The sequence below is a fragment of the Hippocampus bargibanti genome, linkage group LG02 (genome assembly GCF_051943395.1).
Source record: "Hippocampus bargibanti isolate YZ-2025 linkage group LG02, ASM5194339v1, whole genome shotgun sequence".
Classification (NCBI taxonomy): domain Eukaryota; kingdom Metazoa; phylum Chordata; class Actinopteri; order Syngnathiformes; family Syngnathidae; genus Hippocampus; species Hippocampus bargibanti.
The window spans coordinates 21,689,617-21,711,134 of NC_142735.1; the positions used below are offsets into that span (position 1 = coordinate 21,689,617).

Here is a 21,518-nt window from a genome sequence, read left to right on the forward strand (position 1 = left end):
TTTAGCACAGCTCACACACTAAAACACATATTCAAGATCATACAAATTTGAAGACATGGCCTCATTAGTGCCTCATCACGACACAAACAGGAAGTCACGACGAGCAGAAAAAAACTAAACCCGTCGAAGTTGGAAACCAGACGCAAGTAATGTACTGCAATATCGAAGCCAACCCCTCCCACTACCACAATCACACCCCAACACATCAGTTTTAATGGCTTTACAAAAAAAAAATTAACCTCTTGCTTTGCCACCATCATTTTTTACCAACATTGGGCGCTATTGGTGATTAGTGCTGAGCTCCTAGGTAGTTAGCATCTGGCAAGCACTGCGTTAACGTACTTACATTCAAGTTGGATATTGTGACTACGGTAAAAAGCACCAAAAGGAGAAAGAAGAAGAGAGCTACAAACTTGGCGAGCGTAGTAACAGTAATCCACCACAGAGGGCGCTCTGGAGCTGCAGTCCCTCAGCTAAAGAAGAAAAGCACCACATCTAGCACACACGAAGGAGCGATGGGAGTGGAGCCTCATTTTCCCACTCGCCTGTCTTATCGAGTGTACGGTACATCATGAAGTCTCCATTTTCCAATAAGTAAGAGTTCATGTCAAATCAGGAAGTGTTAATGTCCGCTGAGGATTCTGTGCACGATCAATCAGAAGGTGTATATGACCGATCAGGAAGTGGTCCATTTCCAATCAGGAAGTGAAGACATACGATCTGGAGTTATCCATGTCCAAACAGGAAGTGTCCATGAGTGTACGTTAGGAGTCGGTGTTGACATTCAACAGGAAGTACATATCTGTGTCCTATCAAGAAGTTCATGTCCAGATTTCAAAGTGTACAATGTCAAACGGAATGTGTCTATCTTGAAAATGTCCATTCTGGAAGTGTACATGTTCAATTGAAAGTATACCCCATGAACCAGTGCCCAATTAGGACACAACCATGTCATATCCACATCCAAACATGAATTGTCCAATGACGTGGAACCACTTTCAATTAGGATACGTATGTAAAAGCCCAAATGGTCATCCACGGGTCTAATCAGAACGCATATGTGTCAAACATGACGCCCCTTATGTTCAATGAAGTCTCTGTGTCAATCAGGGGGTGACCATGACCCATCGGGACATATCCATGTCCAACAGGAAGTGTGTCCTCCTCAAAAAGAAAGAGTCGACATTCGAAATGAAAATGGATGGCTGGAGCATTGCGTCTATTGGCTGGAGTTACAACCGCATCTGTCCATCACGCTGTCTCCACAACGATCACGACATCGCCCGCCTCCTCGCAGGGGTGGCAGGGGGTGGCGCCGCACTTGGAGGGACAGTCCACGCTGTCGTGAAGCTCAGAGTTCTTTCTTTCGCTGCCGCTCTCTGGCTCGGCATTCTCCTCCTGCGCCTCCTGGCCCTGGACGCGGCAGCGGCACACCTCGATGCCCGAGTCGCCGGTCAATCTTCGGTGACGGTACTGGCTCTCGTCGGCGTCCATGTCGTCTTCGTTCGCCTCTTCCTCCGGCTCCGCTGGAAAGACATCCACGCACGGCGAGAAGAGCGTCTGCTTGGGTAGCGCCTGAGTGGGCCGGGCGGGTAGTGGTGCATCCAGGAGGAAAGATGTGGAGGGAGGGGCCAGGGCGCAGGGGGCAGCGCACCCGCTGGACCCAGGCGACCCCGACTTTTCGGGGGCGGAATCCGGGTCTACGAGCGGAGTTGGGACGGGGTTCGCGGGTGGACTGGTGGGCAGCGGCGAGCTGGTTTTGGAGGCGGTGGATGTGTCGGCGAGGGCAGGCGTGGTGTCGGGAACGGGGGAGAGAGGAGCTGGTGAGGGGGTTTCGAGAGCGACATCGAAGGGGAGGGCTGCCACCTCGCTGGGCGTGGAGCCGTGACTTGTGTCCGTTTCGTAGGTCAGGGGTGCAGAGGGGAAGGAGCTACACAGGGAGGAGGGGCAGCAGGAGTCACAGGAGCAGCTGGAGCTGCATGGGGAAAACAAAATAGCAGGTTTGAGGTTTTAGCCTCAAACACTTTGGTTACTATTTTCGATCATATTTTAGCACAACATGGTTCAAGAAACCCAAATACTTCAGCATTCAGCAAAAACAACTGGAATACTACCGTGATAACTCGCAAGTAATTTCTGGCTTTTCTAAAAATTAAAGCATGAAGGAAATTTCGAAACTAATATAAAGTAGCAAGGTGCAAATTCAAATACAGTGATACCTCAGCTTACAAACTTAATTGGTTCCCAGAAAGTGTACGTTTTTTCATCTGAAAACACCCTGTTGATCGCGAGATTAGAAGGAAAACTATATAAATAACGCGATGGTGAATCGTTGTGTGTCATAAAGAAGGTGTCAGTTGACACAAATTCCCAGCGGACAAATCAGACCATTTCCAAAGGAGCTTGTGCGCCATCTTGTGCATTTTCTGGGACGCTACATTGGAGTCCAGACGGCTCGAATTGATACGGAAAGACTTCTTTAATCAATTGCAAACATTTATGCTTTCCTCTTCAGAACTATTTGAATCATATTCATAACTGGATGAGTAACAAGAAAGCAACTTCTCCGAATCTGAACTCCCTGAAGCCATTGTTTTGATTCTGGACCAAGGTAGTTTGTGAAGGAGTATTCTGGCGTGACGTCACGAACAAGAGGGCGGGACTTTCTGAATTTCCCCAGTTCTGAGCTCATTTTGTGGCAGGTTTGGGACACTAAGTCATTTTTATTGGTGTTTTGCATTTGACTAATAATATCAGCCTGCGTGTTTTGGGTATTTTAGATGCTATAAAACGTTTTTCTGATGTCAGTTAGGAAACAAAAAAATTGTGTCGTTGTCCTTTAATGTTCATAAGGCAAAAAGTTCGTCAGCTAAAGCATTCATCAGCTGAGGTATCACTGTATTGTCCAACAATGTCACTTTAACTGATTCACTGCCAGTTGTGCAAAAATGTATCCACCCCAGTGCCAGGGTTTTTGTCATTTCTCTCAAATTGCAGGACCCACAGAATATTGAGTTTTAGGACTACATAAATATTTAATGCAGCGTAAGAAACTTTAGAGTAAAAAACATTAATTCCTAAATTATATGTGTTTGGAGTTATCTGCATTAAAAGTGGGGGCGGCTGTACAAAAGGCAAATTCTGCCTCCTCGTGGGAGGGAAAAACATTGCCAGAGGTCAGATCAGCGCTTTATCAACACCCCCGCGCGAACAAACGAAACAAAATCCCAAATTTGGGAATGGCAGTGAATGAGTTAAGAATAAACCTTCTCCAATATCTGTAGTCCAGATTTCTGGAGCACACTGGTGATGTTTTGTATTTGAGCGTTTAGTTGAAATATGAAATTGAATGAAGGGATTGATATGACCGGAGCTTGATCAGCACCCCACCAGCAAGAAAAATCTAAACCCAAACAAATTTCGGCATAGCAGTGAATGAGTTAAATGAGAAAAATTGGCAGCAAATGTGTACACAGAAGGGAATGCCCGCATCTGCCACCTGCTGGAGACGCTGAAGAACAGGATCATGACACCGTGTCGACTTTTCTGATGAGTTAAATGGATCACAAATGAAGGGAATCTATAAAAATGCAGTCAAATTATTTTTTTCTGTCGTTTTCACCAAGTTTTACTTTGAAATTATTGCTTCTGTTTGATGGTACGGAGATTTTGTGTGTTGTCATGTGACTGCTTTTCATCATTCGATTGGAGAAATGGAGACAAAGCTTATGGCTACGCACCTGTTGTCTGAGCTGAGAGAGGAGGGGCCGTCGCTGAGCGGGTGGTGCAGAAGCGGGTCGTGCTGCATGAGCAGGTGGGGGTCGGCAGCGCGGGGGGGTTGCGGATAGCGCGGCGCCGTAAAAACCGAGTTGTAAGGGGGCGGTGGTGTGGAGGGCTGGGCCGCCGCCACCTCCTCGTACGACGGCAGCTTGAGCGACGCCAGGAAACCTGCGCACAGGTCACATGTCAACATCCGCCGCGAGGTGCACCTCCTCCGTCGGAGACACACAAAGTGCGGACGACTTACTGAGGTCCAACATGGAGGACGGGTAGGAGGTGGTACCCCGGTAGGCCAGCTGGCTGATTTCTCGTTGGCGCCGCTGCTGCTGCTGCGCTTGCACTTTAGCTCGGCGGTGACGGTACGCGCAACAGCAGCTGAACATGATGAGGGCCGTCCACAGGAGCCAGAACCCTGAAAGTGACATAAAATATCACAAAATAGGTACAAAGTCCCTCTAAAGGCCACTGGTGCATCAGAAATGATTCAGAGAACTCACACCACAGCTCGTAGTAGTACGTGCAGCAGCCTGTCTCACCACAACAGTGTCCCGTCTCGCACAGGTAGCCGCCATTAGCGTTGGTGCCAGGGCAGTAGCGCGGTCTCCCCAGCAGGGGTAGGCTGCCACCAGAGTGGTACTCCATTGCACCCCTGCTCCGCCTACTTCCCTAATACCGCGCCACCGTTAGCTGCTTGTGCTCACCACCTGCTAGCCACACAACTTGCTGGTTGATCCTTGTCGTTCCATGATTATTACTACAAGTCAATTTGATCTCAGCACACAGCTATCTTATTGCAGGTAACTGTGAGGAGATTTGTCTTGAGATGTCAGCTTGTTAGCGTTTTGACGACACAAGTTATGCTAACCGGCAAAATCATTCAAAGGCCACACAGAGGGACACGACTGCTGGAGGAGACAAGATGACAGCCCAGAGGAGATCCTACCTGCAGAGACAGAAGGCATACCGTACATACGACGCTCTGAATAAGTGCCTTCCATTTTCCCCAAAAGCTCCCACTTCTTTGTTTCCTTTAACAGGTGAACTTCCTTCGACCTCCTCTACACTTTTGAATTGACATGACTGTTGAAGCTTTCAGTATTTTTTGCACATTGTGTTCATTGGTAGCATCACCCCTTTCTCATGATGTCAAATTTTAATCAGCATCCTTAATTAAGATTCAAAATGATGTTCGAAAGTACATTTGTGAGTACAGTAAATTGAAAAAAGAACATCATTATTTCGACATATATATTTCTGCTGTTGCCAGAAGTGTGACGTTTTCTTTACACATCTCAGTAAAGGTTCGGAAATAGTAACGTTCTTCCTTCGAGCTTCTTTGTAGCTATTTTAGTAGCATCCAGTCAGTGTTAATTTTGCCTGTGGCGGGTCAGGTGTCCGTTTGCAGCAGTTGCCATAACAACTGAAGGCGCTAAGACTCACCAGCGCCGTCTAACCTTCGAAGAAGTCATGACAAGAGGCAGCTAGCAGCTTTATCCCGTACACAATCAGTGCAAAACCAACCGATACATGAAGGCGTGTGGTACATAAACGCCACATCCAAACAAACGCACGTTCCGTTCACATCTAAGACAAAAAAGACGCGTACCGCTGCATTCGTCCTTGCTGGGGGCTTCTGGTTCGTTGTGTTGGTACAACCGGGGCCTCCTCGCTCTACCTGGAGCCTTCCCAGCCTCCTCGGTGAGACCCTCCGCCAGCCCCGCCGCCATCAGCTCCCATCGCACGTAGGTCTACCGTACTGCGCCACCTACGTCCGGTGCACTTTCGAAACAAAAGTGCTTTCTGGAAACCTTTTAAACTCGATGGTTCGATGATAAAAAAAGACTTCTGCTTCTTTTCCTGCATTTGACTTTTAAGATTATGTTTGATGAAGATGTGTGGGCGAACATGACGCCCACACAACGCGACAACAACATCAACATTTCTTCCAGCAATGTCACTTATTTTGAAAAAGAGCAAACTCTGTATCATTTCCTAAACTTGATATTCAACATGTTCAACATGTTTTTTTGTAAGCAGCGGCAAAAAACAACAAGCAGAGTCATAGTGTATGGTTTACCATTTCGTTAAAATTTTGATCGGGATATTTATTTTCTATTATCATCATGACTAATTACTGATGATTTCACGTGCCTGGGGAATCACTGGAGACTGATTGGATTACGAGGCAGGCTCTTGGCCAATTAGGGTGCACTGTGCTTCCCTTAGCAACAAGGCAAAGAAACTATCGCAGAATCTTGCACCCATGTCTGGTTTACTGAGCCGAACGATGCTGAAAAATAAACAAATTGACTGGCTCCTCCCCAATATTGCGGTTACTATTAAATTTATGTGTGTGTGTGTGTGTGTGTGTGTGTGTGTGTGTGTGTGTGTGTGTGTGTGTGTGTGTGTGTGTGTGTGTGTGTGTTTTAACAAACACAAGTAATGCATTAATCTGTACAGTATTATAATAAACGGTGTTTGATTTATTTGAATTGAATATATCTATCCGTTTTCTGATCTGCCTTTCCCCACAAGGGTCGCGTCAGCGGCCCACAAGATAGAAAGTACACAACACACAAACACCCGTGCACACAAACTGACAGGCTGTACTTTAAAAATATTACTACTAAAATAACATTTGTCACTTTTAATCGGATGAAAAAACTTCGATATTGGATTGGATTGGATTTGCCTTTACTCGTCTCGCAGTGGAGAAATTTACATTTCACAGCAGCAAAGTTATGAAAGGAATGAAAGTAGAAAAACAAAATACAGGAGCTGCTGGAAAGCAGCTTCGATATCTCTTACAAAATCTACCATCATGTCAACTGTGTTACAAATGTTGGTAGCTATAAATTAACACTCGTGCAAATATTATTAAATAAGTATGAAACGTTGTAAGCACTTAAAAGTTCGGTGTTTTGACACTCATTGGTACTTTTTGCCACATCCAGCATGGACGCAACGTCGACGTATATTTTGAGGTGGAACCCAGATAAAATACGAGTTTCTATGATTGAGCGAACATTTGGCTATCGCGTCCAACCTTGTTTTCTTCCTCCCTCCAACTTCCCCCTTGAATATTTTTATGACCAAGAAAGCAACAGAAAGGCCGGGTGAGACAGGTGAGATAACATTTCACGAACACAACAACGTGAAGTCAATAGAGTGCTTGACAAGTGGGTCGCGTCGTTGTCAGTGGTGCATAGAGTAACCAAGTAATTTTACTTGAGTACTTTGCTGCACTAATCCTACCTCTTTTTTGTCACTACTCTCACTAGAACTGAATTTCAGAGATCTTAGTTAAATATGTAGTGTGCGGTTAAAATAAGTTTATATTGAGTGGCTGATGGCGTACTCAGTGCTCCATTTGCCTGATTTGTAATTTGTTCTAATTTGAGAGTAGATTGTTGTATTCTGTTATGAATTTATGTAGGAATGCTTATTGTGCAAACACAATTTTATATCGCGGCGGACTACACTGCTCCACTTGTTACAGATTTTGGTCATGAGACTAGTGGGCCATCGCCTCACTCGGTCAGTCATGCATACAGTGAAGCTTTATTAAATTCCTGGCATAACGTTCCTCCTTGCCTGCAGTACTTAAACTCCACAGACAAAGATGTCCTCCTCAGCCTCCAGTGCACCATCCGTCCTCCTCAACACTGGGGTTAGGATGCCCCTTTTGGGTTTGGGCATGTACAAAATGTGCGATTGGGAGGCCGTGTTCCAAGCCGTGGATGCGTCCTTAGCTGCGGGCTACCGGGCCTTTGACAGCGCCGCCGTGTATGGCAATGAAGCAGAGCTGGGCCGCGCCCTTAAAAGTCTCCTGCCAAAATACAACCTGACCAGAGAAGATGTGTTCATCACCAGGTGTGTTTGAGTATATGTGTGTATATAATAACCACTGTCAGTATAGGAGTTGATTCTGCAAGTCTCCATTTTCTATTTTCTTATTTTTGTTTTGGACAAAAGCATCTGAGTATGAGTAGTTTGAATACCTCAAAGTTCCACTGGACTGGCAAATGTTGGTGACGCATTCCTTCTGGTCCCTGCAGTAAACTGGGCCCCAAAGATCAAGGCGAGGGGGCAATGGAAGGAGCCCTCAATAGCCTGTCCAACCTTGGGATGGATTACATCGACCTCTACCTGATCCACTGGCCTGGGACTCGTGGCCTGGATGTGACTGACCAACGCAACCCAGGCACGTATAAATGGATTAGTGTTCCACTTTCCCTTCAGTTCTTCGTAAAACATGGCGCTAATAAAGGTGGTACCATCAGGCAACAGAGCTCAGAGTTGGGTCGCGCTGGAAGAACTGCACGCTCAAGGGAAACTCAAGGCCATCGGGGTGTCCAACTACACGCCGTCACACATGAGAGAGCTCATGGCTAGCTGTAAAGTCCGACCCGCAGTGCTGCAGGTACGAAGAAGGATGTCCATTGTCTAGCTTGACCTTTGACAATTGCGTCATGACATTGATGACGCCGCCTCATCCTTTCAGGTGGAGTTCCATCCGCTCGAATGCCAGGCTGAGCTAAGGCGTGTGTGCCAGGAATTTGGCGTCTGCTTCCAGGCTTACACTTCCCTGGGAAGGGGGGAGCTCCTGACAGAATCGCAAGTGCTCCAAGTGGCCGAGTCCTGCCAGCGCACGCCTGCTCAGGTGAACGACTGATTTGCAAACAGGTCTTTTCTTTATATGAACAAAAAAAATCATTTAAACTTCTGCCAAAAAGATAGGTTAATGTGTGTTTTTGTTGACATATTAGGGCAAATCCAAAAATTACACAGGTTTCAAAGTCAATGCCCGGGGGCCAAATCTGGCACCCCGTTTCATTTTATTCGGCCCAAATCAAACTTGTGAAATTCCATGGTGCTTGCTAAAGTCAGAACCAAAATGTCAAATTGTCATATGTAAACCACAATAACAGTCATTATTTTTGACTTCAGATTTGAAAACTAGCAATTCATTCATTTGTTGTGTGCTCTTGATGTAACATGCCGAGGGGATTAAACATTCAAATGGTTCCCGCAAATTCATAACGGCCCTCGAGAGGAAACCGTAACTACAATGTTGTCACGATTTGCAAGATGGTGATGGTGGTATACTCCAAAAGAGCAGGCAGGAGGGAGGAGCAACTTGTATTTGCCGAATTATATTAAATAAAGTTGGCAGGAACAAAATCTCAAACAACAAAGTCATCAGAACAAAAAAGTTCCAAAGTAGCAAACAAAACCATGAGTAAATCATGACAAGACGGAACAAACCTGACAGGGTGAAACAATGAGCCGACACTGAACGGTCGTGACGGGAGTCCTTTTAACTGCCACTGGTTGAAACGAGCAACACCTACGCAGCTGCAGGCGGGATCACACAGTGCCACCCGTTGATCGCAAAGTGAAACGTGACAAATGTGGCCCGCCGCAAAGATAAATTTGACACCCTTGTAACCTTTCTCACCAATGACGGGTGTGACATTGTGATTTCCTTGTGTTCACATACCTTCATAGTAGACAACATAAACATAAAGTTTAAAAAAAATACAAAGGCCAAAATATTTATCTTAAAAATCATATTTTCTGTTCCACAACCGAAATGCAAAGAAATGATGAACCATTTCAGGGACAGTGGTGATTGGAAGGGTTAATAATAGATCATAAAAGGTAATATCGCGTGTATCACGAGCCAAGAAGTAGCTCTCATTTAAAAAAAAAGAAACAAGCAACAACAAATAAAAAAGTTGCCGACACCAGATTTTGATGCCTTTTCTGTTCCCTTCAGGCGCTTCTGCGCTGGGCGGTGCAGCAGGATGTCCCCGTTCTCCCCAAATCATCCACCCCCGAGCGGATTCGGGAGAATGCTAGAATTTTTGACTTTGCGCTGAGCGACAGCGACATGGGCAAACTGTCGGCTTTGGAACGAGGACAAAGGTTCTGCTGGGATCCCTCCCAAGTCGTTTGATGGCATCCTGCCAGTGACGTGTTTGCCAGTGGGGAATTTAACTCACCCTTGTCACAGCAACACCATCACGTCATAATTACACTCAGAAGCCATGAATACAATACCAAAAGTCAATAATAACCACGCGTAGCTCTGTGTATCATCTGTAATTACCCCTTTTTTTTATGAAATACTGAATACGTACTCACCAAAAATGCTGAACATCAAAGGAACGTGCATATCACCATCGATATACTCTCCAACTTGCCTGGAACAAGCTTTACTCTCTCTAACCAATCAGAGGAAAGGAAAATGATGATGTCATCAGTGCCAGCAGTGATTTTGTATTGACTCATACTAACCAATCAGAAGACAGGAAAATGATGATGTAATCGGGGCCAGAATTAAATTTGTACTGACTCCCAATCAGAAGACAGGATAATGATGATGTCATCAGGGCCAGAATTGAATTTGTACTGACTCCAACTAACCAATCAGAACACAGGAAAATGATGCTGTAATCAGGGCCTCTGTACTGACTCCAACTAACCAATCAGAGGACAGGAAAATGATGTCGTCAATGCCAGAATTGAATTTGTACTGACTGCGACTAACCAATCAAAGGACAGTAAAATGATGATGTCATCAGTGCCAGAATTGAGGTATATTCACTCCGACTAACCAATCAAAGGACCGGAAAATGATTATGCCATCAGGGCCAGAATTGAATTGGTATTGACTGCGACTAAGCATTTAGCAGACAAGAAAATGATGATGTCATCAGTGCTAGAATTAAATTTGTATTGACTCCGACTAACCAATCAGAGGACAGGAAAATGAAGATGTCATCATGGCCAGAATGCCCCGTGCAGTTTAGATCGACACTGTAATCAAGGATGCAATCAAGGGGAAAAAATATGTATAAAGGAAGGAAATTCATGCAATTTCATGGAACACATATTTTGATCAAAGGTATTGAATGTTCAGAAGTTCTTAAAGAACCAAAAAAGTCACTTTTTTGTGTGTCCTAAGCATTGTTTATTCAGGACATCATCTACAATAATTTTCACAGCTGTAGAGAAAACGCATGTACAAATCTCGCCCCCCCCCCCCCCCCCCCCCAAAAAAAAAGAACAATTCAAATATTATCCACACAATTTCAAGTAATACAATTCAAGACTGCACATGCCCAAGTGTCCTCCCTTTTTTAAAAAAAATGTTTATTTTTATTTTTTTAAGTGTTGCTTGGGCGTCATCATGCGTTGAAAATTAAGGCGGTACCGCGCAGCGTCAATTTCACGAGATGAAGGCATTTGACAAGATTCAGTTATTGGTGTTGGTGGCGTGTGCGCACGCTAAACGCAGGTCCACAGGCTTGCCCTGACAGTTGTTCTTTCAACACTTGTTGTCCCAAAATATTTCATACAAAATGGTTGCATCACTCCTTCATTAAAAAAAAAGAATACCAAATATTCTGGAATATAAGGCGCACCTTAAACGAATGACATATTTAAAAAACCTTTTCCATACATAAGGTGCACCGCATTATAAGGGCCACCTTTAATGAATGACATGCTTTTCCATACATAAGGAGCACCGGATGATGAGGCGCATGGTCAGCCGTTTGAAAAAAAAATCGTTTCTTTTAGGTGCACCTTATAGTGCAGACAATACGGTAATTAAAAAGTAATCATAAATCAACATTTAAAAACCAAGACTCTGAACAAAGTCTTAGAGGGGTTAAAATTTCATAATCACACAAGCTGGGATGATAACATTGAATTATACATGTGGTTGAAAGTCCCCCGAAAAATAAAGATAATAAAGTAGGCAATTAGATTGTCTGATTTTCCATTCGGAGAATCCACAATAAAAGCATCCAAAGACGGAACCAGCGCACCGATTATCACATTTTAATGATCACACAGAAGTCAAGCGAAATTTCCAAGTGGGCGTAAAAACCAATGTAAAAAAAAAAAATCCATGGATGGATCCAGTGTTAAGCCACGTGAAGAGCATACATACAACGATGCGTGTTCCCGCCAGCACTTGGTCACGCGCAACCGTGACGTCAACGGAAGGCAAACACATTGTGAAAGGACAACGTGACGACACCACGAGGCGTTCTGATCGCCGCCACTCCACGAGAATATTTACACGGTTAGAAATCTTTTTTTTTTAAACATCTCTTATGAACTTGTGCTTTTTCGAAAGTCACTCGATCTCCGCGTAACCCTGACGTTTGACCAAAGATTGGATTGAGATTGTCTGTGTACAAGATTGTTCTTTCCGTGACTGGAATGACCCAAAAAGATTTTGGACGACCAACCTGCCTTGTGTTGTCTGCAGTATGTTTGCATAGTGTTGGCGCGAGATGTGCCCGGTTTACAGCAATAGATGGCCCAAAATTGGTTGAAAAGTAGTTGAAGAAAAGACACCTGAGTCCACCTCACTGCGTCTCTTCAATGAATCCAGCCCGAAAGTCCGGCGGAGGAGGACTGTGCCCTCCCACCCCCACCCCTGTTCAACAAGTCCTCCATCCTCTCCGCAGTCTCAGTCAGAGGCTACTCGGTACGATAGGCATTCTCGCCCTCAGTCTCCTGGTGGCTGAAGAGGTAGCTCCACCATGTCTTCGAGTGTTGGATGGCCCTGGATGTCGCGCCGGTGGTCTTCAACTTCAATTCCTGCACCCAGAAAATTGGACAACACTGGTTGAGAATGGGTCATTCCTCCAACATCCTACTCTCTCTTTCTCTGTCACCCTCTATTTCTCTCCCCCATGTTCTCTCTCGCCCTCTCTCTCTCATCCTCTCTTACCCTCGCTCACACTCTCTCACCGTCGCCCTCTCTCTCTCATCCTTTCTCTCTCTCTGGCCTTCTCTCTCTCCCCTATGCTTTCTCGACTCACCCTCTCTCTCACCCTGTGTCTCGTCCTTTCTCTCTCTCTCACCTGCGTCTCTCTCTCTTACCCGCTCTCTCCCCCTGTCACCCACTCTCTTGCCCTCTCTCTCTCACCCTCCCATTTTAATGGCCCGCCACCCCATCACATCTCACCCCTTTGTCCATCAGGCTGTCGAACTCGTCGCTCATTCGCCGCAGCTGCCGCCCATACTTTTTGGCAGCCCAGAGTGATGGGGGAGCTGACTTGGAGCGTCCCCGGAAGGGCGCTCCGTCAGTGGGCGTGCCAGCTTCCTCGTCCACCCTGGCCTGGAGCTCCTCATCTCGGGACATCGCCAAAGCGTGGGACTCTGAGTTGAGCCTGATCCGGCCTGAAATTGCTAGATGGGGGTACATGAAAGGTAAGAGACCAGCGGAGGCACTAACGGCACTTTCTGAATGCTAGCTGTGATAGCCTCAGGTCGCTTTGCCTCAACTGATATCTTTTTGGAGCGGAGATGGCTTCCGGCAAAGAATTAACAGTCCAAGGGCCTTGATAAATAGTTAAACGTTATACAATACAGTACAATATTGATTTATATAGTGCTTTAACAACAGTTGAAGTTGTAAAAAAGCGCTTAACATGGACAACTATCACATACAAGAACTAAAGCAGTCAAAAAGATAGTAGAAAACATATTTTCTCCACAATTTTAAAATGTTCAGATTTTTTATTAGAGTCTTAACATTTAGTTACTTCTTATTACAAATTGTTATTCATAATTATTTATATTCATATAAGAACAATATGCTAGATATTGTTCATAATAATTATCAGCACAGATTCACTATGGCAGGCAACAAATAACTGTCAACATGCAACATTTCTGTCTGTCTCTGCAAGGTTATGCATTTGTTTCGACAATCACGTCAACAATGCTGAGATATTTTCACTTGGGGAGCCCCGGGGTACTTGTTATAACTTTGCACCGGACTTCCAACATGTGCGTGTTGGGTAAATCCACTGCATGCATGTCTTGAAGTGAGAGATTGTGGCAAAAAATGAGATTATGTTAATGGATAGTTAAATTAAAAACAAAACAAAACAAAAAAACATGTTTTCCTTTGGGCCAACTCTGAAATAATGAGTGAAATAAAACTGAAATGAATGAAGAAGAGGAGAAGCCGGGCCACTCAATAATGTTGAGGGTGGCACCACAAGTGTAATGGCGTGTTGTATGGCCCACCTGCCATCGGCAACTCCGGGTAGGGGAGGCGCAGGCCTTGGCGGAGGAACATCTCCTGCTTTTTTTCAGCGGCTTCTTGGCCGTCTTCTCCTTCTTCTACCTCCTCAGATGGCTCAGACTCGCTTTCGGATATGTTGAAGTTTGCGGCCATTGTGACATCTGGGGAATAAATCCAAAAAAAGAGAAGAGAGCGAGTTTGACTCGGGATAAGAACGCAGTTGTAAAGTGGCAAAACAACAACAGTCCAACAGCTGCTTTCGAACAGCTGGTCCGAAGGTCGTTCTAAGAATCACGGCCACCTCGAAATGTGTTGTTACGCGTTTGTTCGACAACGAACCCGCCCTAAACGCCGACTGGTTCTCTTTGGAGTGAACAAAAGAAAGTTGCGACTGGGCGGAAGCTGCCGCGGGCCGACTCGCAAGAAGCCAAACAAACCCGCGCGGGGGTTTTCCTCACCGGTTTCCTGGTTGGCGAAGAGGCGACTGGGCCCAAAGTAGAAATGTGGCTTTAGCGGCGTGGCTCGACCGATCAGCTGTCGTCTTTTTGGTCTGGGTCGTCGTCGTCCTTGTTGTTGTTGCGTTCTCGCTCTCCTTTTTTCCCACTCTAATTTGTTGGAGCCGCGCGCTCAGCCAATGGCCGCGCAGTGACGCCACTGTTGCGAGCTAAGGGTAGGTTGTGGTTTTTGTTCGTTTTGTCGCCGTTTTGGTATAACCCGAATTTGATAATATAAAGTGTTTTTTTAATGGGACAAACCCTTCGCATGTCGACAAAAAATGTCATTGTACGTGTTTACTGAGTTTCGAATGTATACGGCGCAGTGCACTAAATGGACAACGATGTCTGTCGTAGTACCAACATTAACCTGTAAGGGGGAGCATCGTCCCACCCGAAATCGGAATACTACGTGAAATATCAAGAAAAAAGAGTACGACTGTAGTTTAACCATGAATACGGAAGAGGATTAGGGCCAACAAATACAAAAAAAGTTTATCTAAAAAGAAAAAAACAAGTTTATCCAAGAATTCTGACCTTAAGATCATAATTCTGACTTTATTCTCAAACTTCTTCGATTAAAGTCAGAATTATGACTTTATTCTCAGTAGTTGCAACCAGGTTCAAGAAGAAAAAAGTTAACGCTCAGTACTCCCCGGGCCCACATGGGGTTTCTCCAGGTCCTCCGGTTTCCTCCCACAGTCCAAACACATGCATGGTAGGCAGATTGGCCACTCCAAATTGTCCCGAGGTGTGAGTGTGAGAGTGACTGTTGTATGTCTTTGTGTGCCCTGCGATTGGCTGGCAACCAATTCAGGGTGTCCCCCGCCTTGTGAAGACAGCTGAGATAGGCTCCAGCACCCCCCGCGAGCCTAATGAGGAATAAGCGGTACGGAAACTGAATGGATGGATAATAATAATAATAATAATAATAATAATAATAATAATAATAATACCTCTCCATGAGTCGTCACCTTACCGCGGTGGAGGGGTTTGTGTGTCCCAACGATCCTAGGAGCTAGGTTGTCTGGGGCTTTATGCCCTTGGCAGCGTCACCAATGTTAAACAGGCCCTGGGTGCGGGACCAGACAAAGTACTACTCAAAAGACCCCATATGAAGAGAAAAATAAATGGACTTGGTTTTCCCTTACCCGGACGCGAGTCACCCGGCCCCCTGTCTGGAGCCAGGCCTGGAGATGGGGCTCGTTGGTGAGCACCTGGTGGCCGGGCCTACACCCATGGGGCCCGGTCGGGCTCAGCCCGAAGAGGAAACGTGGGCCCCCCTTCTCAAGCGCTCACCGCCCATGGGAGGGGCCAGATGGGTTGGGTGCATTGTGAGCTGGGCGACAGCCAAAGGCGGAGACCCTGGCGGTCCGACCCTCGACTGCAGAAGCTAGCTCTTGGGACGTGGAACGTCACCTCTCTTACAGGGAAGGAGCCCGAGCTGGTGCACGAGGTCGAAAAGTTCCGACTAGACATAGTTGGGCTTGGCTCCACACACAGCCTGGGTTCCGGTAGGACACCCTTGGTCGCAGTTCGATGATTGACTTTGTAGTTGTATCATCGGATTTGCGGCCTCATGTTTTGGACACTTGAGTGAAGAGAGGGGCGGAGCTGTCAACTGATCACCTGGTGGTGAGTAGGCTCCGTTGGTGGGGGAAGATGCCAGTCCGACCTGGCAGACCCAAATGTGTTGTGAGGGTTTGTTGGGAACGTCTGGCGGAATCCCCTGTCAGAAGGAGTATCAACTCCCACCTCTGGCAGAACTTTACACATGTCCCGGGGGAGGTGGGGGACATTGAGTGCGAATGGACCATGTTCCGTACCTCCCTTGCTGAGGCGGCAAATCGTAGTTGTGGCCGTAAGGTGGTTGGTGCCTGTCGTGGGGGCAACCCCTGTACTCACTGGTGGACACCAGTAGTAAGGGATGCCGTAAAGCTGAAGGAGTCTTATCGGGCCTATATGGCCTGTGGGACCCCTGAGATAGCTGACAGGTATCGATTAGCCAAGCGAAATTCAGCCTCGGTGGTCCCCGAGGCAAAAACACCGGCATGGGAAGTGTTCAGTGAGGCAATGGAAGCCGACTTCCGGACCGCTTCGAGGAAATTCTGGTTCACCATCCGGCGTCTCAGGAGGAGAAAGCAGTGCACCACTAGCACTGTGTACAGTGAAGATGGGGCGCTGCTGACCTGCACTCGAGACCTCGTGAACCGGTGGGCAGAGTACCTCGAAGACCTCCGGGGAGAGTGCCTCTGGATTGGCAGACCAGGGTGGTGGTCCCCCTTTTTGAAAAGCGGGACTGGAGGTTGTATTCCAACCACAGAGGGATCACACTCCTCAGCCTCCCTGGAAAGGTCTATTCAGGGGTTCAAGAGGGGCGGGTCCGTCGGAAAGTCAAGCCTCAGATTGAGGAGGAACAGTGTGGTTTTCGTCCTGGCCGCGGAACAGTGGACCAGCTCTACACCCTTAGCAGGGTCCTCGAGGGTGCATGGGAATTCGTCCAACCAGTCTGCATGTGCTTTGTGGACTTGGAGAAAGCGTTTGACCGTGTCCCTCGTGGAGTTCTGTGGAGGGTGCTTCGGGAGTATGGGGTACAGGAGCACCTGATACGGGCCGTTCGGTCCCTATACGACCGATGTCAGAGTCTGGCAGTAAGTCGGAATCGTTTCCAGTGAGGGTTGGGCTCCGCCAAGGCTGCCCTTTGTCACTGATTCTGTTCATAACCTTTATGGGCAGAATTTCCAGGCGCAGCCGAAGCGTTGACGGTTTCCGTTTTGGTGGCCTCAGTATAGTATCTCTGCTTTTTGCAGATGATGTGGTACTGTTGGGGCCTTCAAGTGGAGCTCTCCAACTCTCTCTTGAGCGTTTCACAGCCGAATGTAAAGCGGCTGGGATGAGAATCAGCACCTCCAAATCTGAGACAATGGTTCTCAGTCAGAAAAGGGTGGAGTGCCCTCTCCGGGTCTGGGAGGACGTTTTGCCTCAAGTGGGGGTGTTTAAGTATCTGGGAGACACGAATGAGGGTATGAGGGAGCGAGAGGTCGACAGGCGGTCGACAGGCGGATCGATGCGGATCGATGCGGATCGATACCAATCTGTTGTGGTGAAAAAGGAGCTGAGCCAAAAAGCAAAGCTCTCAATTTACCGGTCAATCTACATCCCAACCGTCATCTATGGTCACGAGCTATGGGTTTTGTCCGAAAGAACGAGATCCCGGATGCAAGCGGACGAAATGAGCTTACTCTGTAGGGTGTCCGAGCTTTCCCTTAGAGATAAGGTGAGAAGCTCGGTCATCCGGGAGAGGCTCAAAGTCGAGCCGCTTCTCCTCTACTTAGAGAGGAGCCAGATGAGGTGGCTCGGGCATCTGATTAGGATGCCCCCTGGACGCCTCCCTGGTGCGGTGTTCCGAGCATGCCCCACTGGCAGGAGACCCCGGGGACGACCCAGGACACGCTAGAGACACTATGTCTCCCGGCTGGCCTGGGAACGCGTCGGGATCCGCCAGGACGAGCTAGAAGAAGTGGCTGGAGAGAGGGAAGTCTAGGCTTCCCTACTGAAGCTGCTGCCCCCGCGACCCAACCTCGGATAAGCGGCAGAAGATGGATGGATTGATAATAATAATAATACATTTAATTTCTAAGCGAAGCGCCTTTCAAAACTCTCAAGGACACTTTATAGTCACGGGATCATAAGACTCAAAGCATGAGGATGTCATCCATTGCACACATTGGCATTAATACGCTTGTCATAGACGAGTGGAAGATGTCACTATACTATCAGTAGTTGTACATCAAAATACTAGCCCCTTTTTTATGTTTGAAAAATTGTTAGGGTTTAAATTCAGCGAGAAACTCATAATGGTTTACATGTTTAGAAGCAGTCGTATAGTTTTTCACTTATCCTTATTTAAAATTTGCATGTTGTATGAACATTGAATGAAATTATCATGAGCACAATTGCAAACAGGAAATAAAGGGAGGAAGTCACTGGGAGGACTGACATGGACATCCATCAGGCAGGTGTTGCTCGAGCCACGCCCCCACGACCCAATCTCGCTCCTCTCTCCCACCGTCCGGCCCCTCCCTTTCTTGACGCAGAAGTACGCTGAAGCGCTGCCGCCACCCTGTGCCATCCTCACCATCCGAACGCATTCCCATGACATCACTCCATTGCTGCAGTGCGACCTGAGTGCCGGGCGCACGGCGCAGGGTCGTCCGATAAACCGGGCTGACTTGGACTATCTCCTCCTCCGTGGAGCTCACGAAAAGGACTGAACGGTACACTGCTGTCCCGCCGCCGCAGAGCCTGACCTGCTGTATGCCGCCTGCATTCACCAATGCGACCCTCAGTGACTTGTATGCCCCCCTGTACAATACCACCAGTCTGACTGTAGTTACAAGGAAACTCACCACCCCCATCACACAGAGACACACATAACCGGTGAATAACCACACACAGAATACACCGGCGCTGGGCCTTCCGCGCAGGTGACTGGGGGCTGCCACGTCCCTTGGCCATTGTCGCGTCTGTGGGGCTTCAGAGATGGTTGACGTCATAACAGGGAGAGTAGCGGATACGGATGCAGTTGGAGTTGTAGGAAGTGACTCCGTTGTAGGAAGTGACTCCGTGGTAGGAAGTGTCGTAGTTTTAGGAAGTGATGTAGTCGGACTCGTAAGGTGCGGTATGGCAGTCGTGATGGCAGAGTCTTCAGGAACTGAAGTGCTGGAAGTGGTCAGTGCAGGTTGCCAGACAACAACCCCGTCTCCTCTGGAATCCCCACTCTCCTCCTCTGGATTGGCGGGGCTGGTCGATAACGGGGTGTAGGTGGTCTGTGGCACTGGAGAAGCTGGACATAAGTCCTTAGGGTCCACATCCATGACTGCTTGACCTTTGAATCGCTGAGGCGAGTGGCACACCTGCAAAACCAAAGTGGGAGGTGACTTTGAAAGCAACTCAACCGACTTTACATTATTTCACATGGCACAAAATGCAACTATGGATCAAACTATGGAAGAACATTTCTTCCTAAATTGAATGTTGACTGAGGACAGGTATAGCATTAGGGCAGGGGTTCTTAAACTGAGTTCGATCAAACCCTAGAGGTTTGGTGAGTCGGTCTCAGGGGTTCGGTGGAGGTCCACCCCTCAGTCTAGTCTGTAGTTAGTGGGCACAGTCATTTGAAAGAAAGGTTTGATAAATCAGCATATGAAACTGGTGGGGTTCGGTGCCTCCAACAGATTAAGAACCCCTGGATGAGGATAAAAAAGTAAGATGTGAATGTCTCTAGCGGTTTATTTGGTGCGTGCGACAACTGACCACGCTCTTGCCATCTCTCAGGATGATCTTCCCGTCGCGCACATAGAAGTTGAAATAAAAGTCTTTCAGGTACATGCGCAGGTACGTCAGGCCGCAGTCACAGGACCATGGGTTGGCGGAGAGGTACAGGTAGGGAACGTCGTCTTGGGGGTTGAACCAATCATCTGGCAGCTCGCTGATCTGTACAGGAAACGTAGAAAGTGACGGTTTTCTTGGGCGTCCCTCATGATTTGGTCTCCCACCTGGTTGATTTCTAGGTAGAGTGTTTCTATGTTAACCAGAGGACGGAGTAAGAGGGGCGGGAGAACCCTGATGCGATTGGATGTGAGGTCAAGAATCTGAAAGAGACATGCAGACAAAAGCAAAATCATTTTCTCGTTTGTTTGATTAGAAAAGATCTTGCCCAAAGTCGATCAATCACCCTGACATCTGACCTCTAACTTGCTCAGTCCAGCGAACGTGTCCTGGCTCAGAGATTCAATGGTGTTGTTGTCCAGGTAGAGATTTATTAGGGCGGGGCATGCGGAGAAGGCCCAGTTGACTAAAGTTGTAAGACGATTGGATCCTAGTCGGAGGACGCTGAGGCCCGGCAGAATCGGCGAATCGGTTGCCCTCACCTCATCCACCTGAGGGGACAACGAGGTGGGATTTACCCCATAATGGTTATTCCACGTGACTTTTCACGGGATTCCTGGTTACCTCATTGGCCGTCAGGTCCAACTCGTACAGTTTGCTGAACATCCGGAAGGATGCCCAGGACAGGCTGGTGAACTGGTTCCTGGGAAACAAGAGAACCTTAACAGGGAAGAGATGAAAATGTGAAAGAGGAAGCGGGAAGTCTGCGCTCGTCTGCGATGTGTCACTCAAAGGCGACTATCTGACAGTGCGCCATGCATGTTCGCACATATATTTCTTGACGTTCATGGGATACGAAGGACAAGAACACAAATACAGTGAAAATTTCAACAGAATCTGATGTTTCCTGAATTTTGTGAAGCAAAATGCATATTTTCCGCATAGGAATCATCTCATGCCACGCCCCCAAATACAAGTATCAAGTCCATTGGCGTCATGAGAAATTATTAGAAGTGCCGCAAGGAAATAATGCAATATAACTATATGTCACTTGCATCGATAGATGAAAAAAAAAAAAGATGGATACCTTGTGCACATAATGTAAAATAAAAATTGTGCCTTACTTCCTCAAAAGCCACGCCGCAGTTACCTCAATTGTGGGTTCGAAATCCACAGGAATGCCATAGAAACCGGCCGCCGTGCAGTTCATCCGTACGTGGTGCTCCGTATCCCGGTCACTCTGGCAGCCGTCCACGGCCGTAACCGCTGGGAGGCTGACACCGACGAGGACAACGGTGAAGAAGAAGATGAAGATTTTCATGCTGAATGTGATGCACAGAGGATGCGAATGAAGAACACTTCCTGGATGAATGCGCATTTATGTTTGTTTTGATTGACAGCATCTCACTCAGGAAGTGTGTCGCCTGATAACAAAATGAGCACATGAATGAAAATGGTTATTCAAACCCGGGATATGCAACAAGTGGAAAATAAAAAAAGCATTTAGTAACTTGGCTTATCGTTTATTTTGACACTTATTATCAGTGGTGGGGCATCAGGGCCTTCAAGGCCTTCTCTGCTCATCTGAATGTATCTGAATCACACACTAATGTGAATTATATTTTGTCCCTTAAAGAACAACGACAAGTTGTGTCCATAATTTGTAAAATCACTTCAAACGACTTCTACTGAGCGTATTTTACAAAGATTCCACCGCATATAGTTATATTTTACGTTTTCACACTCGCACTGAATATTCAGGAAGTTTTGTTTTGGAGTTGGAGACAATT

At 46.9% G+C, this 21,518-nt stretch overlaps 4 protein-coding genes across 6 annotated transcripts; 1 reads left to right on the forward strand and 3 right to left on the reverse strand.

The window, feature by feature from the left end:
* Positions 1 to 3: 3 nt before the first annotated feature.
* Positions 4 to 5,541, reverse strand: LOC148901947 (uncharacterized). Of its 3 annotated transcripts, none has more exons than XM_088990095.1 (6): positions 5,387 to 5,541; positions 4,646 to 4,723; positions 4,278 to 4,484; positions 4,028 to 4,192; positions 3,741 to 3,948; positions 4 to 1,975 (listed from the first exon to the last, which is right to left on the reverse strand). In XM_088990095.1, the coding sequence occupies exons 3-6, from the start codon at positions 4,420 to 4,422 to the stop codon at positions 1,252 to 1,254; spliced, it is 1,242 nt and encodes a 413-aa protein (XP_088846221.1). In that variant the 5' UTR covers positions 4,423 to 4,484; positions 4,646 to 4,723; positions 5,387 to 5,541; the 3' UTR covers positions 4 to 1,251. The 3 variants fall into 3 exon arrangements, with proteins under 3 accessions (XP_088846221.1, XP_088846222.1, XP_088846223.1); XM_088990096.1 differs by having other exon boundaries at positions 4,278 to 4,487; XM_088990097.1 differs by lacking the exon at positions 4,646 to 4,723 and having other exon boundaries at positions 5,387 to 5,519.
* A 1,243-nt stretch (positions 5,542 to 6,784) lies between these two features.
* LOC148901948 (uncharacterized) lies at positions 6,785 to 10,734 on the forward strand. The gene is made up of 6 exons (XM_088990102.1): positions 6,785 to 6,905; positions 7,381 to 7,653; positions 7,839 to 7,984; positions 8,064 to 8,203; positions 8,285 to 8,443; positions 9,563 to 10,734. Exons 2-6 carry the CDS (start codon positions 7,403 to 7,405, stop codon positions 9,740 to 9,742), a joined length of 876 nt encoding a protein of 291 aa, XP_088846228.1. The 5' UTR covers positions 6,785 to 6,905; positions 7,381 to 7,402; the 3' UTR covers positions 9,743 to 10,734.
* Positions 10,735 to 10,922: 188 nt separating this feature from the next.
* LOC148901949 (uncharacterized) lies at positions 10,923 to 14,454 on the reverse strand. Its single transcript, XM_088990104.1, has 4 exons — positions 14,302 to 14,454; positions 13,846 to 14,004; positions 12,776 to 12,999; positions 10,923 to 12,405 (listed from the first exon to the last, which is right to left on the reverse strand). The coding sequence occupies exons 2-4, from the start codon at positions 13,994 to 13,996 to the stop codon at positions 12,286 to 12,288; spliced, it is 495 nt and encodes a 164-aa protein (XP_088846230.1). The 5' UTR covers positions 13,997 to 14,004; positions 14,302 to 14,454; the 3' UTR covers positions 10,923 to 12,285.
* Positions 14,455 to 14,523: 69 nt separating this feature from the next.
* On the reverse strand, positions 14,524 to 21,230 carry LOC148901950 (uncharacterized). The gene is made up of 6 exons (XM_088990103.1): positions 20,879 to 21,230; positions 20,353 to 20,448; positions 20,088 to 20,279; positions 19,896 to 19,991; positions 19,654 to 19,833; positions 14,524 to 19,253 (listed from the first exon to the last, which is right to left on the reverse strand). Exons 1-6 carry the CDS (start codon positions 21,104 to 21,106, stop codon positions 18,321 to 18,323), a joined length of 1,725 nt encoding a protein of 574 aa, XP_088846229.1. The 5' UTR covers positions 21,107 to 21,230; the 3' UTR covers positions 14,524 to 18,320.
* Between the last annotated feature and the right edge of the window lie 288 nt (positions 21,231 to 21,518).